The 14,285-nt window shown below is 56.7% G+C and overlaps 1 protein-coding gene across 3 annotated transcripts in view; it reads right to left on the bottom strand.

Annotated features, from left to right (window-relative positions):
* The window catches only part of RAP1GAP (RAP1 GTPase activating protein), a 67,226-nt gene that overhangs the window by 50,927 nt on the left and 2,014 nt on the right, over positions 1-14,285 (bottom strand). The window contains exon 1 of one of the 3 annotated variants that reach the window (XM_007459212.1): positions 1,041-1,116. The exons of the other annotated variants lie outside the window; for them this stretch is intronic. Coding sequence (XP_007459274.1) covers positions 1,041-1,084 — 44 coding nt within the window. The 5' untranslated portion in view covers positions 1,085-1,116. Of the gene's footprint in view, positions 1-1,040; positions 1,117-14,285 lie in introns of those variants that run through there. 3 annotated transcript variants of the gene reach the window in all.

The following is a 14,285-nucleotide window of genomic DNA, read 5'->3' as shown; positions in this document are numbered from 1 at the left end:
CAGGGCTCAACCCAGGCCCATCACCTGATGGCTAGCAGGGCCCCAGGCAGGGAGGGCAGCCCTCTTGTCTCCCACCCCACCCAGCCCCTCTGCGGGGTCCCCTTGGAGGTTGGGTGTCCAGAGAGGGGATGTACCTTGGACACAATCCCCTCAGATCAAAGAGCACATATTCTGCAGCGTTACATGTGTGATCCCCAAATGCTCTGCACCCAAAAGGTGGGTCCCGTGTGTCCCTCTGACCACAGGGAGGCAGGACCTGGTGAAGGTTATGCAACTACTTGGCCAGCCAGGGAAGGGGTTCTGGCCAGTCTGTCTACCCAGTCTTCCTTCCAATTTACCAAACCTCTGCCTAAGGCAAGGCTCCTCCCAGCCCACCTCTGCACTCCTCTGGGGTGGGCACTTGGGGTCAGGAGGAACAGTGACCCCAAGATGGACCAGACACCACTCTGACTCCCCCCGCCTCACAGGTCTCCAGGTACAGGCAGCCAGCAGCCCTGGGAGGAGGGGGTTCCTGAGAGCCAGGCAGCCTGAAATAGGGGCAGTGAGGTACCCAGGGGTGGAGGTGGGCGGGGGCCTCCTAATGGCTTCTAGGTTCCCTTCCTCCAAAGCCTCACTGCTGGGGCCCAGCAGCTTCAGAGACCAAGTCAGGGTCCCTGCAGGGCCTCCCCTTGACCTGCCTTTTCCCACCCCCACGACCTATACGTGCACCCAGGAGTGCACACACACAGGCCCACCTGCCGGTCCACACACAGTCATACACATAAACACTGTCACACACTTAGGCACAAACACAGAAATGCCCGCGGCCACTCGCGTCCCCATGCGTGCACATGGGCACCCAATCGGAACACACACATATGCACACGCAGACTTCCCAACCCTACGAGTTACGTACTGACATCAAACCGTTCACCTCACACCTAAGCACAAATTCACAACTACAGAAACCAAGGCAGACACCCGCGGGCGCGCGCGTCCCCCCCGCCCCGTTCCCCGCGCACCCCAGAGCGCGCACGAGCGCCCCCGCCCGGCGCACCTACCCTCCGTAGGCCCCGAAGGTGAAGCTGCGCTTCCGGCCGCTCATGGTACTGCCTCCGCCCGCGCCACCCGTCCTGCCCGCGCCGAGCCGGAGCCGCCTCCCCGCGCCCGGGTCACCTTGGCAACCCGGGCCGCCCCGCCCCCGGCCACAAGCCCCGGGATTGTCCGCGCCCCCGCGGGCTGCGGTCCAGCTGTCGGCAGCCGCGCGCAGAAAGGGCCGCTTGTTCGCGCCGCCCTCGGGCCGGGGGCAGGGGATTTGCTGGATTTTCCGAGCTGGGACCTCGGGGCGGGGAGGTGGGAGGGCCGGGCGGGGCCTCGGCTGTAGCGGGGGTCGGGGAGAGGTTAGGACAAGGCCAACCCTCCACCCCCAGACCAGGGCGTACCGGGCTGCAGACCCTCCTTCTGGAGGCGACACCCTCTTCCATCCTCCGCTAGAGCCTTCCGGTTCTGTCGGCGGATTTGTCCCCCTGTCATCACGAAGGGGAAGCTCATAGTGAGCCGGGTCCAGAATTTGGAATCCAGGGTCAAAATGGTCTGCACTGTACCTCGAATTTCTCATCTGTAAAATAGGACGAATCCCGCGGAGCCCTTGTGGTGAGTTAATGTGTGTGGAGCGCTCTGCCCAGGCCTGACACAGTAAATGCTAAATAAGTGCCAGCTAGGAGAGTACCGCACTGTGGGTCAGAAGCTCTGCTCTTGAAAGAGTGAAGGAAGGAATTGCCCACTCTCATCCCCCACTCCCAGGAGCCCTTCTTTGCCCAGGTGAAGAGGAAGAGGGGGAATGGAGATGCCGCACCCTCTTCTTGAAAATCATCCATCCTGGGTTCCTCAGCAACCTTCCCTACGGAAGGAAACTGGGCTCGAGGTTCTGGAGCCGTTCATACATTCACTCAACAAACACTCTGAGGCCCTCCTCTGCACCCAACTCACCCAGAACTCACAGTCTCTCCTGCCCCAAGTAAAGGTGTGTCAGGAGACAGGGGACACTGCTCCTGCCCCCAGGACTCACCCACCCCTCCCAGAACACCCACTCTGCCCCCACCCCCTGCACCCAGGGAGGCCCTCATAGAAACCTGGGGTTTTCTGTTTAGAGGGACTGCAGGGAACAGATGCAGTGGGGGGACGAGGGAGAAGGGACACCCAAGGGCACAATGATAGGGTGGCAGGGATTCTTCAGAAGCCTCTCAGGAGCTGTTCCACCTGGGCCCTGAGCCAGGGCTCGGTGAGCTCCATCTTCCCCTGGGAAATGGCTGGTCTGGGTACCAGGCTCCACAGTTTGCCTCACCCAGGTGAGGGATAGGGGCACAGCAGTCTCCTAATTTCAGATGTGAAGAAACTGAGACCTTGGCTCACAGCAAATATTCCTGTCTTGGTGGACTTCCACCCACCCCCAGCCCCTCTTTCTGCCCCACCCTGGACCCCTTCTCCTCTCCACACATTCTGGTGGGTGGAGGAGCCCTCAAGAGCCCCTTGCAGAGTTCAGAGCCTGGGCAGGGCCAGCATGATTTTCTCAGCCCTAGAACCACTCCCTTGGTTTGGTTCTCAGAGGAGGATCTGGCTCTCTCTTGGCAGGGTGCTCTGGAGCCAGGGCTGGGCCCCTTCTGCTCCGGGCAGGGTGGCAGATTCCGGGGCAGTGTGGGAAGCCCACTCCTCACAGGGCAGTCTGGTAGGGCTCCCGAGGGGCAAACCCTAGGAGCACTGAGATTGGCCCAAAGAGGGAGGAAGTCTTTCCTTCCTAAGTGGTAGCAGCAGCCGGGGCGCCCAGAGAGCTGGGGTGGAGGCAAGGACCAGGAACTGGGCCTGGGCCATAAGGGGTGCACACAGTTTCAGGGCTGCGACCCAGGACTCCAGCCCCATCCAGGGTGACGCACCCACCTGGACATCTCCCTCAGCCTCGCCGCTCTCTTTTCTGTAGGAATAATTCCTGAGTGGGCTCTGCATGTCCACTTGGCAGGGTGGCCAAGAGGCCTCTGATGTGCCAAGTTTCCCAGCCAGGCCTGGCCCCCGGGAGGCCCTGCTGGTGCTGGGACAGTGGGCCCTTGAGAGGGGCCATGGGGGCTGCAGGGTTCCCACCAAAGACAAAGAGCTCAGTGTGGGCTCCGGACTCTTGGGCTCTGACCAGCTGCAGCTGCCTCATTGGCAAGAGCTGGGGGTGGGGTGGGTGTGGGTGTCAGAGTCCCTCAGCCAGCGACGCTCAGGACACTCCCAGGCCAGCTCCCGGCCTGCCAGCAATAGCAGAATTTAAATGCACCTTCTGAACCTGCAAAACCACTTCTGAGAATTTACCCTCTATGTCACCACAGGTGAGTCTCAAGATGAATGGCCAAGGATAAAAGACAGGAAGGCAAGTGCTTATATCCTCATTCTTGTGAACCCTCTCAGGGTTCAAATCCCAGCTCTCCCACTTGTCGGCTGTGTGACCTTAGGCAAGTCACTTAATCTTTCTGTGCCTCAATTTCTTCATCTGCAAAATAGGGTTGATGATGAATATAAAAGTACCTACTTCAAAGGGTTTTGCCAAGGATTAACTAACTTAATACTTACAAAGCATTGAAAATAGTATTTGAATCGCATGAGTTTGTTAAATAAAACACTTGCTGCAGCATCATTTGTATTAGGCCGAACTATATGAAATCACCATTTTTTTTTTGAGTTAGCAAAGATTTATTAGTAAGAGTTCCAAAACAAACTAACAGCCATCCAGATAAATAGATCAAAGTTCATGTGCACCATGCAGTATATGCAGCTGTTGGAAAGAAGGGGGCAGCTCTATGTGTGGGCACATGAAACAACCTCCAAGACAGACACACACAGAGGTGGGGCAGTAAGGGCGGAGGTGCCAGGCCAGGCTCTGACATTTCCTCGCTGTATCGTATTTAACAGTCCCCAGACGTCCAGCCTCCACTGGCCACTGTGACAGGGAGCTCAATACTGTCCAGGCAGCACAGAACCAGTGCTTGCCGACTGGCAATGGGAAGCCACTGCCGTCTTTGGGGTGGGACAGAGCTCCCTTCTTCCTTTCCCTGCAGCCTCTCCCCTAGAAACCAGAGCCAGGCTGCCCTCCAGGGTCCAGGCCCTCCCTCTAGGAGGAAGCCTCCCTTCTAGCCCTCCTAGATTTGCACCAGAGTTGTTCAAACAGGTGCCAGACTGTGTGAAGGAGGAGGGAAGGATGCAGAGGTGGAGGGTTGCAGAGCTCCCTTTCCAAGTTCACCCTGGGTTGAACTCTGGGAGTTCCACCCACCTGCCTCCAGCTCCCACTTCCCAACCCTCAGCATGGAAATGTAAGGGCACAGGGAGGAGGCTCCTGGGAAGATCTCAGGCCTGGGCTCCAGATGGGGCTGGTGGGGTCAATTCTTGCTAGGGTCCCCAGCAACCTCCCCTGTTCTCCCTCCCCACTGTCATTCCCAACCACGATATCTGCTGGGGGCATCCTGGGCAGGAGGCAGGGCAATCCCGGGCTTCCTGCCTGGCCAGGCAGCCTCCTGTGTTAACCAGTTTTCCTCTCTGGGCCTCAGCTTGCTCATCTGTTAAAACACCCACTTTTACTTTGCTGGGTTAGAGACTGAATCACGGAAAAATGAGAATTTCATAGCTTCGAAGCATCATTGTCCTTAGCTCATGGCCTTTCTAGCCAAGCCACACCCACCCAATCCCAAGATGCTGCAAACCCTGAGCTCCTGGAAAAGGAGTCTCCTGCAGGGTCCCTAGGCCCTGGGAAAGGAGGGAGGAGTGGGTGTGGCTTGGCTCACACCCTCTCCCCAAGTGGCTGCCCAGTGAAGTTAACGAACCAGCCATCCTGACTCTGAGACTGCCATCCCATTCAACGAGTTCCTGAGACCTCTGCCTATTCAGAAACCTACTGTGTGTCTGACACTCTTCAGGAACTAGGGGTAGAGTCTGTAGTGGACCGGTGTGCGCACCTGCACAGAAACTTCACCAGGTCACCCATGCACTTGTCCTTGTACTGTGCACAGAGACATCTAACTAATGCCTACAGCGATCATATCAAGGTCAAATGCATGCAGACGTGCTCACATGAACACCAGCCCCACACTTACAAACCCACATGCACACACGCATGCAAAGATCAAATCAAACTCACACCCACAGGTCCCAAATCGGTGAGTGCTCACCTACTGACTGTGGCTGGGTTTGTACACACATGTGAATACACACCAATGACAACAGATTCATACACAGAAATCACAGGCCCACACAGATCACATTATGTTCACACAAAATATACACACAGACACATGTGTGCACACACATCACACACACACACACAGCGCTCAGCCAACTATTGGGAAGAAATAAAGGTAGGGGTCCAGTGGTGTGCAACTGCTACATCCCCAAGGAGAGGGGAAGCCAAGACCCTCTCACACATTATAGGCTGCCCCCGCTAAGGGCATGGCACTCCCTGCCCATTTTCAGAAGCAGGTAAGTTGAACTGGAAGGGAGACTAGTTACGCCCAGAGCTCCACCCGGGGCAGCTGGGCGGACTGAGCCCTGTCCGGGGGCAGGAGATCTGGGTTGCGGCTCCTAGCTCAGCTGGTCACTCATTGTGTTTCCTAGCACAATCTCTTCCTGCTTTGGGCCTCTACTGGTCCATCTGTAAGATGAGGGATGGGATGCCCCGACAGTTCCTAAAGGTGCCACGCTCCCACTCAGCCAGTCATGGATGCTGTGAACCCCTCTTCACCCAGCCAAGGCCCCCACCTTGGCAATGGTTCTCAACGGGGACAGCTCTGCCCCCTGAAGGGCATTAGGGAAATACGCGAGGGTGGTTTTGGTCCTCTGCAGTTACTGGGGGTCACCGCTGTCACTCAGTGGGTGGAGGCCAGGAAAGCTATGCCAGGGAGAATCCCACCCAAGGAGACCTGCTGTGCATCAAAGATCCCCCCAGATATTCACGTGGGGGAAAGGCCTGTTCATCCCATCCTACAACTTAACTCTGGTTTACATATGAGTATTTTTTAGTATGGCTTTATACAAACTGAGTCTTCAAAAGATGTAACTACTGGAGCCATTCTGAACTAGAAGTCAGGTACCACGATAAGATTTTTCTACCCTTAAATCTAAATTTTTTAAATATACAAACAGGGGCAAGCATTTGGTTACTTCATTAGGTCCTGTGGTGTGATCGTGCCAGACTATTTATCTGTGGAAGTGAGGGCTTTTACTTCTCTTAGGGCAGTGTGTCGTTTGGTTTTTTAAATTGTGTGTGGGGGTAGGCTTATGATCCGGGAATACCACTACATGAAAATAAAGAACGCTCTTTAAACGTGTGTTCTGAAATGGGCCTGAGGAGTCCGCCGCGGTCCCGGGTGCCCTCAGCTGGTCACCACGGGAACTGCAGGGCTAGGGCTGGGCGGGCTCCAGGACCAGGGACAGCGCCCCGGCCGTCTCTTCTGGGGAGGGCTGGGACCCGAGGGCGCCCCGAGGAAACGCCCTGCATTCCCGGCCGCGCTCCGGTTACCCCCGCCCCCCGCACTCCTCACTCCCCTCCTTGAGCGAAGGCGGCCTCCCGAACGTGCCTTTTCCCTAATCCCCGGCGCGAACTGCAGCGCCTCTCCCGGCCCACAATGACACACCTGCGCGCCACAATGGTGGCACCTGTGCCGCCGCCCACCGTGTTTCCGCCGTCCCCTCTCCCCCAGGAACCGACCCCTCGGTTTGCAGACCATGGAGGTGCACCTACGTGCCCTGGGACCTCTCTGATCTCCACAACAGCCCCCTGAGGCAGATTACACAAGAGCTGTGTGTCAGCCGTGATGGATGGAGAAACTGAGGCTTGCAAATAGCGCAGATCCAGCTCTCCTGCCGCCCCAAGACCTCATCCTCCATCATACACGCACCCCAGCTCAGTAAGAGCAGCTATGAGTCCCCGGGACCCTGTACCAAGCACTCTCGTTGGTTCAGTCCTCCTGACCACCCTGTAAACTACGTGCTATTATCATCCCTGTTCACAGACCAGGAAACAGAGGCCTTTTGAGAGACTAAGTGGCTTGCCCAAGGGCCAGGGAAGACCCCCTAAGGTAACTCAGCTCTGAGTCACTCTCAGGGACACTCCTGCAAGAAGAAAGCCCTTCAAACAGCACACGCTGCCCTGCCCTGACACCCCTGGAAGCCTGAGAGCCTCTGCCTCAAGACTTGGGTGCTATCTCCCCATCCTCACAAGCTTTAGTCTTGCAAAACACTTCCCCAAGGCACACAGTAGGTGCTCAACAAATATTTGCTGCTCGGCTGAAGCCTGCCTTCCAGGAACCAGGCTTCTAAGTGCACAAACACACAGCCTGGGCACAGAGCCTGGACACAGAGCAGGGCAGTGTGAGTCAGGGGTAAGTGCACAGGCCTCAGAGCTGGAGAGAGCTGGGTTCCAGCCCAGTCCTGAGCTGTGGGGCTCTAAGCCTCAGTTCCCACATCTGGAAAATGGAGGTATACCAGCTCTTGGCTCACAAGGTGATGGTGAGCGTCAAACAAGGTGATGCACACAGAGGACTGAGCACAGTGCCTTGTGCCCACGAAGAGCTTGCAAGGTGGTGGTTGCTATTGCTATTGTCCGTACAGTCTTCCTGGTGGTGTACAAAATCCAGAAGCCCCTGCTGAGTCATGCCCACATTTCTCACAAGGGTAAATCAGGCTACAGCAGACACTGTGGGCAAGAGGAAGGGCAGAGAAAGAGGTTGCAAACACACAGTCTGTGGCCAGGCTGGGGACAGAAGTGGGGAGGGCAGCCATCCTTGGCGGGGTCAGAGAGTCTAGGAGTGTTTGGAGACGCCCTACCTCACTGTCTAATCTCTGACCCTCAACCCCTGGCCTCTGACTCCAGATCAGCCCCCTGGTCTCCTCAGCACAGAAGGCGCTCCATAAATGTCAGTGAATGAATGTATGATGTCCTAGGTTGGCTATGAGCAAAAAGAAGGATAAAATAAATTTTATTCCTATCATAATACATACAGGGGTTGACATCAGCATGGGTTTGGAGTAAGGTGGACCTGTGTTTGAATTCTCACCTCTGTCTGTCACTTCCTGGTTTATGACTTTGGGCCATTTTCATAACCTCTCAAAGCCTCAGTTTCTTCATCTGTAAAAGGGGATGGTAATGAAAATAATAGTACTTACCTTATAGGGCTGTTCTTAGGATTCAGTGTAAAGTGCTCAGCCCTGGCACACAGGAGGTGCCCAATAAGTGGGGGCTGTCCTTAGTACTGTTACTGGACTTGTGCCAGCACAGCCATACACTGAGTCAGGAGACCCAGGTCCTAGGCCCAGCTCTGCCACTGGCTCTGTGCGACTGTGGGCAGGTCCCTACCCCTCTGGCACCCTGTTTCCTTCTCTGTAAAATGAGGGCTCTCCAAGGTGCCTTCTCAGTCTGATTTGGGGTGCAGCCTGGGCTCCATGGGCATGGCAGGTGGAGAGGCCCCTAGGAAACAGCTCTGCCCCAGTCTACACTCTCGGCAGGGAGCGGGTGGTGTATTCCCATGACAGGGGAGGAAGGCAGGAATCACTGGGAGTCCCGGAGCTTCACCTGACACCTGCCTCGTGCCCACACAGACCTCTCAGAAGCAGCCCCCCTAGAGACACCCCCCACACTGTCCCTAAGGCAGGATGCAGTCGTGGAGCCACACCACGTGGGCTCTAAGTCTCAGGGGACATGGGATGGTGCAGTGGGCTCAGGCGAAGCAAGATCTGGGTTTGGAGTCCAGCTTGTGCCCCGAGGCCCATCCCTTCACCTCTCTGAACCTTAGTTTCCTCAGCCACAAAGTAAGGAGAATAACAACGGCAAAACGAGTCCTGCCAGCCCTAAGGGTTCTGGCGCACGTCGGAGGCAACCCAGATGTGAAAGCCCTTTGTGAATTGCTGCCATCGGTGTAATCATCATAATTATTATCTATAAAATGAGGGGGTTGGACCAGCTGATCTCCATGGACTCCTCTCCAGCTCTGATGCTGAGGATTTCATGAGCTGGGAGTTCATGCAGCCAGAGGGGGCCAGGAGAATCCAGGGTCTGTGGGATTGTACGTCCCTGGGAACCTCTGCAAACAAATCTCCCCATTCCCTCCTCTTCCCCCAACTCAGCCCTGGGTGCTGAGCCCCACGGACTGACGGGCCCTGGGGAAGGGAAAAGGGAGGGAGGGGGAGCTGGGAGGTTCAGGGCCAGGTCCTGCAGGTGCGGGGCAGCCCCAGGGTTTGAGCCCCAGCCCCACCCCTGCCCAGAACTAGGCCCCCCTCCCCCTCCCCTCCCCATCTCATTCTGCATGCAGTACACCAAAGTGGTTAAAAATGGAGTCAGACAGCCCTTAATCCAAATCTCAGCTCCAGCCACACACCAGCTGGGTGACCTTGAGCAGACTGCTTACCCTCTCTGAGCCTCAGTGGGCCTAATGACAGTTGTTCTGAGGATTAAATAAGACAGATCCATGAAAAGTGCTTAGCGCAGGGCCCAGCATACTGTAAGTACTCAGTTAATGCCCCCCACCTGCACCCCATCACTCAGCCTCCATTCTGCTTCTCCCATGCCAGGAACGCTCCTCCATCGCTAAGCCAGCCAGCCAGCTCCCAGGGCAGACCCCAGTGGTGCAGCTGGGAGCAAGGGCAGGGGACAGGTCCCATGTTTCTCTGCCCCTCAGAAGACCACGGAGGGCCACACCTCTCCAGCTAGGGCGGTCCTGGGCCCTGCCCAGTGACTGGGACAGGTGAGGGCTTTGTCCCAGGGGCTCTGTGCAGTCCTGTTTCCGGAGGCTTGAAGCCCTGGGAGAGGGACCGTAAGGGCACGCCTATGCACCTGGAAAAGCTCCCACATCTCAGGTCGAGGCAGGTGGTAAATGGGGCCAGGCTGGGGCTCACCTACACAGAGCTTCAGCCCCATGGCCTCTCTCTGGACCCTCAAGGTCGGGACGCGGCACCAGGGTGGGAGGCGTGCCTGCCATCAGCCTGGGCCTTGTTCTGGCAATCCCTCACAGGTCAATGAGGGGTTCCACTTTTGAAACGGAGGAATTGGGGCTGCCCCAACAGTTCTGGCCCTGAGCTTGCAAGCAGAGAGAAATTCCCAAGGTCACCCTCCACCCACCCCCAGAAGTCCCAACTCAGAGGAGTGTGGTCTTGGAAAGGGCTGTCCTCTGAGCTGGGATGGGGGTGCCTTTCTCTTGCAGACTTGGGGTGGAGAACTCAGGAGCAGAGCAGAGGGCTGGACCCACATGCCTCACCTGTCCACTCCCCCAACAGCCTGGCTGTGGCAGCCATGTGGCTCCTGTGGCCTTGAAGGTCACGGCCTCTCTGGCCGCTCAGGAGTCTCTTTTCACCCACTGTCCCCCGCAAATTGCAGTAGCCCCAGATTTTCAAGGGAGCCTGGGGAACATGTAGTTGCAAGAAACAGCATGATTCCCCCAGAGATACGACACACCTGAGGCTCATACAGCACGGTCACCAGCTCCACCTCACTGGAGCCACATTGCAAAGGCAGAAACTGCACCCACCCATTGCACAGATGGAAAGGGAGGCTCAAAGGGGCTGGTGACTTGCCCAAGATCACACAGCTAGTGGGATGAGGGCAGAGGGGGACATGGGTCTCCTGATTTCCAGCACAGATGATCGCCCCCTTCTTTCCTGCTTGGTGCCTTGGTCCTCTTTCCTGTCCCTGGGATGGAAGATGCTGGAGCTCTCTTCTTTGCATATAGGGGGAAAATGAGACCCAGGGAAACGGGCAGTGGAGCCACACTTACATAGCAGGAGCAGGGCAGAGAACTGGGCCAGGCTAATTCCTACCCAAGGCCTGCCCACAGAAGACTCAGCCACTCTCTCCAATGCTTTTCCCATTGGCTTGCAGGGAAAATTCTTCAGCCTGGCATTCAAGGTCTTTAATAAACTGGCTCCAACTCACCCCTACACACACCTTCCAGTGAAGCCAAACCAGTGTCCTGATTGCCACCTTTCATGCTGTAGTGGTCACACCACCAGAAATACCTTCACTCCTCCTTCCACTCGTAGTGACTCCACTCATAGCCACCATGACCATTTATCGACCACCTACTATGTGCCAGGCACTGACTCCCCAAGGGGGAAAACTACCCATCTCAGGTGACAAGAATAATGCCAACTGCCTTGGAAATGTGAGGTTATGGAAACAATTCCCACTGCCCCTAAACCATTGAATAAAAGGCTTATTTTTTCTTGCTGTAATAAAATATTTGAAGTTTCTTTTTTAAGATTTTTCTCCATATTTTTCTGGTGTTTGTTTTTTCTTCTGCGCATTCATATCTCTGAGTGCAGCTCTATGTTTTTCAAAGCAGCTCCCAGCCACCATGTCTGATCTGCACAAAAAATACTCTCAGGTAGGCAGGCAAACAAGGGCTTATCATCCCTGTTCTATGGAGAAGGAAATGAGGCACAGAGAGAGTGAGTGACTTATCCAAAGTCACACAGCAGAAACTGGATTCCTGACAACTCCCAGCCCATCTCCTCTGAGTCCCCAACAAATGGCCACAATGAGCTGGAAACTGCCCTGGGTATTTGCCTACACTAATCTTCTTAACCCTCAAAACAACCCCATCAGGTACATAGAGTGGGTGATCCCCACTTTACAGATAAAGAAATAGAGGCTCAGAGAGATGGAATAATGGGTCCCAAGTTGTGTAGTTGTCAGTGGCAAAGTTGGATTTTTAACTCAGGCTTTCTTCCAAAAGGGGACCCCAGGGAGGGTGGCCCCACGCTGGCAGAGGCATTTACTAGAGGAGTGGGCGGGTCATTTGACCTCTTTGAACCTTACCTCCTCATCTGAGACATGGCCACAGTAGCACCACACTGGGCTGTGGCAGGGACCGAAGGATGCCACACCCAGCTCATGTCTGTTTCACCGGTGTCTATTACTGTCCCTGGGACACACTACACACTCAATAAGTGCTTCCTGAGTGTGCAGACGAGGGCCCTACCATTGTGCCAGCACACAGCAGGGGCACCACAGATTTGACTCCTTTCTTCCAGTGGGGAAGGCTGGTATCCCAGCGGAACCTCCCCGTTTTGGGGTGTCTCCCCACCAGCACCCCTCTGCTGCTTCTTCCTTCCTCTCTGAGTCACTGCCTGCAAGTACAAGTCTGCAGCCCTAAAAATAGAGCACATATGGGGGCATAAAAATACTCACAGATGTAAACTACAGCAGCAGCCCCCCGCCCTCAGGTCCCCCTCTGTTGACCCCAGGGTGGTCGCCCTAGGAAATCCCTGGACTGGCAACCCCTGCTTGGCCTAGTGTGGACCCAGAGTTTTCCATCTGCCGGAAGTCCTTAGCCAGGGGCCCCCTCTTGCCCCACACTGGCCAGCAGAGCCAAACTTCCTTTCCTCATTGGCACAGAGCTGCCACCTCACACCTCACACTCCCTAGCCAGGCCAAGCTGCCTCCCAGAGCTGGAGATGGGCCCAGAGAGGGGAGATGACTTCCCCGGGCCACACGGCCAGCAAGAGGCAGGGCCAGGCCTGGATTCAGAACTAGCACCCTGGCAAGCCCAGGGTGAACAACCGAGTGAGAACAGCAAAGCCCGGAGCCCCTCGCTGCCCTCCACCTAGCATCAGTCTGCCCTGCAGAAGACATCTGAGCCCCCAGAAGCACCTCTCAGCAGCTGCCTCCCAGCGATGCCAGGCTCTCAGAGGCAGAGCCAGGGTGCCAGGGCCCAGGCAGGCAGAGATTCTGCCAAGTGAGGAGGTGGGTAGAGAACTCCGAGGTTTCCCCTCCCTTCACACCAGCTGGCCCCCAGCCTCGCTGGGAGGGCAAAGCAGAAACCAGGACTTGGCAAGGTCTCCCGGAAAAGTGGCAAAGGAAAGGGAACCCCCGGGCTGCTTGGAGCCTGGGCTTGGGGGGTGTCCTGTTTGGGGAGGGGCCTGAGGAACAGCATCTCCAGGGGCAGCAAAGGGGCAGCCAAGGGAGAGGCTTCTCTGGCCACATGGCAGGTGTATGTCTGGGGGGAAGGTGGGCAGGAGAGGAAGGCCCGCTGATGGGGAACCACAGGTAGAGTCTCCCAGGATTCTCAGGGTCACAGCCAACCTGGGTTCATGTGAACCAAAAAAGAGGGAAGAAGGTGAGGGTGAGGCTTTGCTGGGGTGGCCAGAGGGGCCTCTGCCACCCCCTGCTGGGGCGGTGCTGAGTTCGTGTCCCCCGCACAGGAAGCTGATGTAATGCATGCGTGTGTGCACCCATGGTGGCCTGGGTGTGGGTGGGTGCATGGGCCTATCTGCCAGGTTCAGTTCTAAGGGTGCGGGGCTTCCTTGTGCTCTTTCCTGGGTGTGCGTCATGTGCGTGCCCTGGAGGAGGTAATGGAGGCCGTTATCAGCCCCATGAGGGCTTTGGAGGAGCCTGTTCTTCCTGACAACACCCTCCTCCTCTGTGTGCGCACAGCGTCTGGATGGCAGGTCTCTCCGCTTGCGGTATTGGTCAGAGTTAGAGGCGGGGGTCTTGGCCTGAGTGTGCAGTGCGTTCCTGTGTCTGGTTCCCGGGGTATCTGTGAATCGGAGCGTGTTTGCATCTGTCTCTGGCTGTGCACGGGTCTTGGTTGTTTGTGCAGCCGTGTGGCTACTCAGCGGTGTCTGACGGCCAGGACAAAGGCCTCCACAGACAGACAGGTGGCGTGGAAGGCAGACCTGCCCCAGGAGTCCTCAAAGGGCCTCTCGGCTCTGGAACAGGACAGCCGGCAGGGGTGGGGCCTGGTGAGAGGGAGGTGGAGCGGGGCCTCAGGGTTCCCTTACCCCAGGCTTGTGCTGACCCAGCTGGGGGCCTGAGGCCAGAGCAGCAGAGACGCCCGAGCCAAAACGGAGACCACTTGCATTTCAAGAGGCCAAAGGAAGAATCCTTCTTGTCTCACAGGGGTGGAGGGTGGATAGAGAGGGGTCTCTGGAGACCCCTGCCAGGCAGGCACCCGGGACAGAGAGGAGAGCAGAGGGCTTTGCCCAAGGAAGGCTGGGAGCTGGGAAGGTCCCAGGGAGGGAAGACACACCATCATGGCCGTGGGCAGAGGCAGCAAAGCAAGCACGGGGCTCTGGGAAGGGAGAAGGTCTGAGTTCTGGACCCTGAAGAAAGGTGAAGTCCTCCTCAACCTGACCTAGCTTCCCACCTCCACCCCAGAGGCACCCTCCCCCTCCCCCCCCCCCCCCCCCCCAGCCACTGACAAGCACCTGTCTGCTTTCTGTCTCTGGTTTGCCTCTTCTGAAAATTTCATATAAGTGGGGTCATAGAATATGGCTTTTTGTGGCGGGGGGGTGTT

Source organism: Lipotes vexillifer, unplaced genomic scaffold (genome assembly GCF_000442215.2).
Source record: "Lipotes vexillifer unplaced genomic scaffold, Lipotes_vexillifer_v1.1 scaffold496, whole genome shotgun sequence".
Lineage (NCBI taxonomy): Eukaryota > Metazoa > Chordata > Mammalia > Artiodactyla > Lipotidae > Lipotes > Lipotes vexillifer.
This window is presented reverse-complemented; position numbering and strand designations above follow the sequence as displayed.